This window comes from Fulmarus glacialis, unplaced genomic scaffold (assembly GCF_000690835.1).
Source record: "Fulmarus glacialis isolate BGI_N327 unplaced genomic scaffold, ASM69083v1 scaffold21938, whole genome shotgun sequence".
Lineage (NCBI taxonomy): Eukaryota > Metazoa > Chordata > Aves > Procellariiformes > Procellariidae > Fulmarus > Fulmarus glacialis.
In genome coordinates this window covers 7,535-8,017 of record NW_009226622.1, presented here as the reverse complement: position 1 = coordinate 8,017, position 483 = coordinate 7,535, and the positions used below count along the sequence as shown (strand labels likewise).

The 483-nt window shown below is 64.6% G+C and overlaps 1 protein-coding gene across 1 annotated transcript in view; it reads right to left on the bottom strand.

The window, feature by feature from the left end:
- Positions 1–483, bottom strand: part of GAA (glucosidase, alpha; acid) — a gene marked incomplete at its 5' end in the record, with an annotated part of 9,423 nt that overhangs the window by 1,982 nt on the left and 6,958 nt on the right. The window contains 2 exons of the mRNA XM_009582867.1: positions 6–90; positions 439–481. Of these exons, the coding sequence (XP_009581162.1) occupies positions 6–90; positions 439–481 (128 nt within the window). The remainder of the gene's footprint in view (positions 1–5; positions 91–438; positions 482–483) is intronic.

Here is a 483-nt window from a genome sequence, read left to right as displayed (position 1 = left end):
CCCAGCCAGTGCCCCGAGTACCGGCCCTGGCTGGGGAAGGTGGAGCGGGAGATGACGAAGGGGCGCTTCCCCCGGATCTGGATCAATGCGCTGGAAGACAACGGGGAGAGCCAGGGCAGGAGGTGAGAGCAGCCCACCAGGAGTTCACCTTATCCCTCAAAAGTGGAGGGAGAGGTCCGGCCCCACCACAGCCCTGCAGTGCCGGAGGGTCGCCCCAAGCGGTCCGGGGAAGGTTCAGCGCCAGGACTGGCCTCATCCACCCATCCCTCCCGGAGCAGCGCTGGCTCCCCTCCTCTGCTGGGTTGTTCCCATCCTGGAGCCTGTGAGCAGCCAGAGGATCTCCCCTTTGGGTCGGGCACTCAAATCCTTGTCCTTTTCCTACAGAGGATTTCGTCCCACCCCATCCCCAGGCCAGCGGGAAGTGGGACGCTCTGGTACCTCGCTGTGGCTTTGGCTTCCATCAGCCCGTAGAGGTTGTGGAGG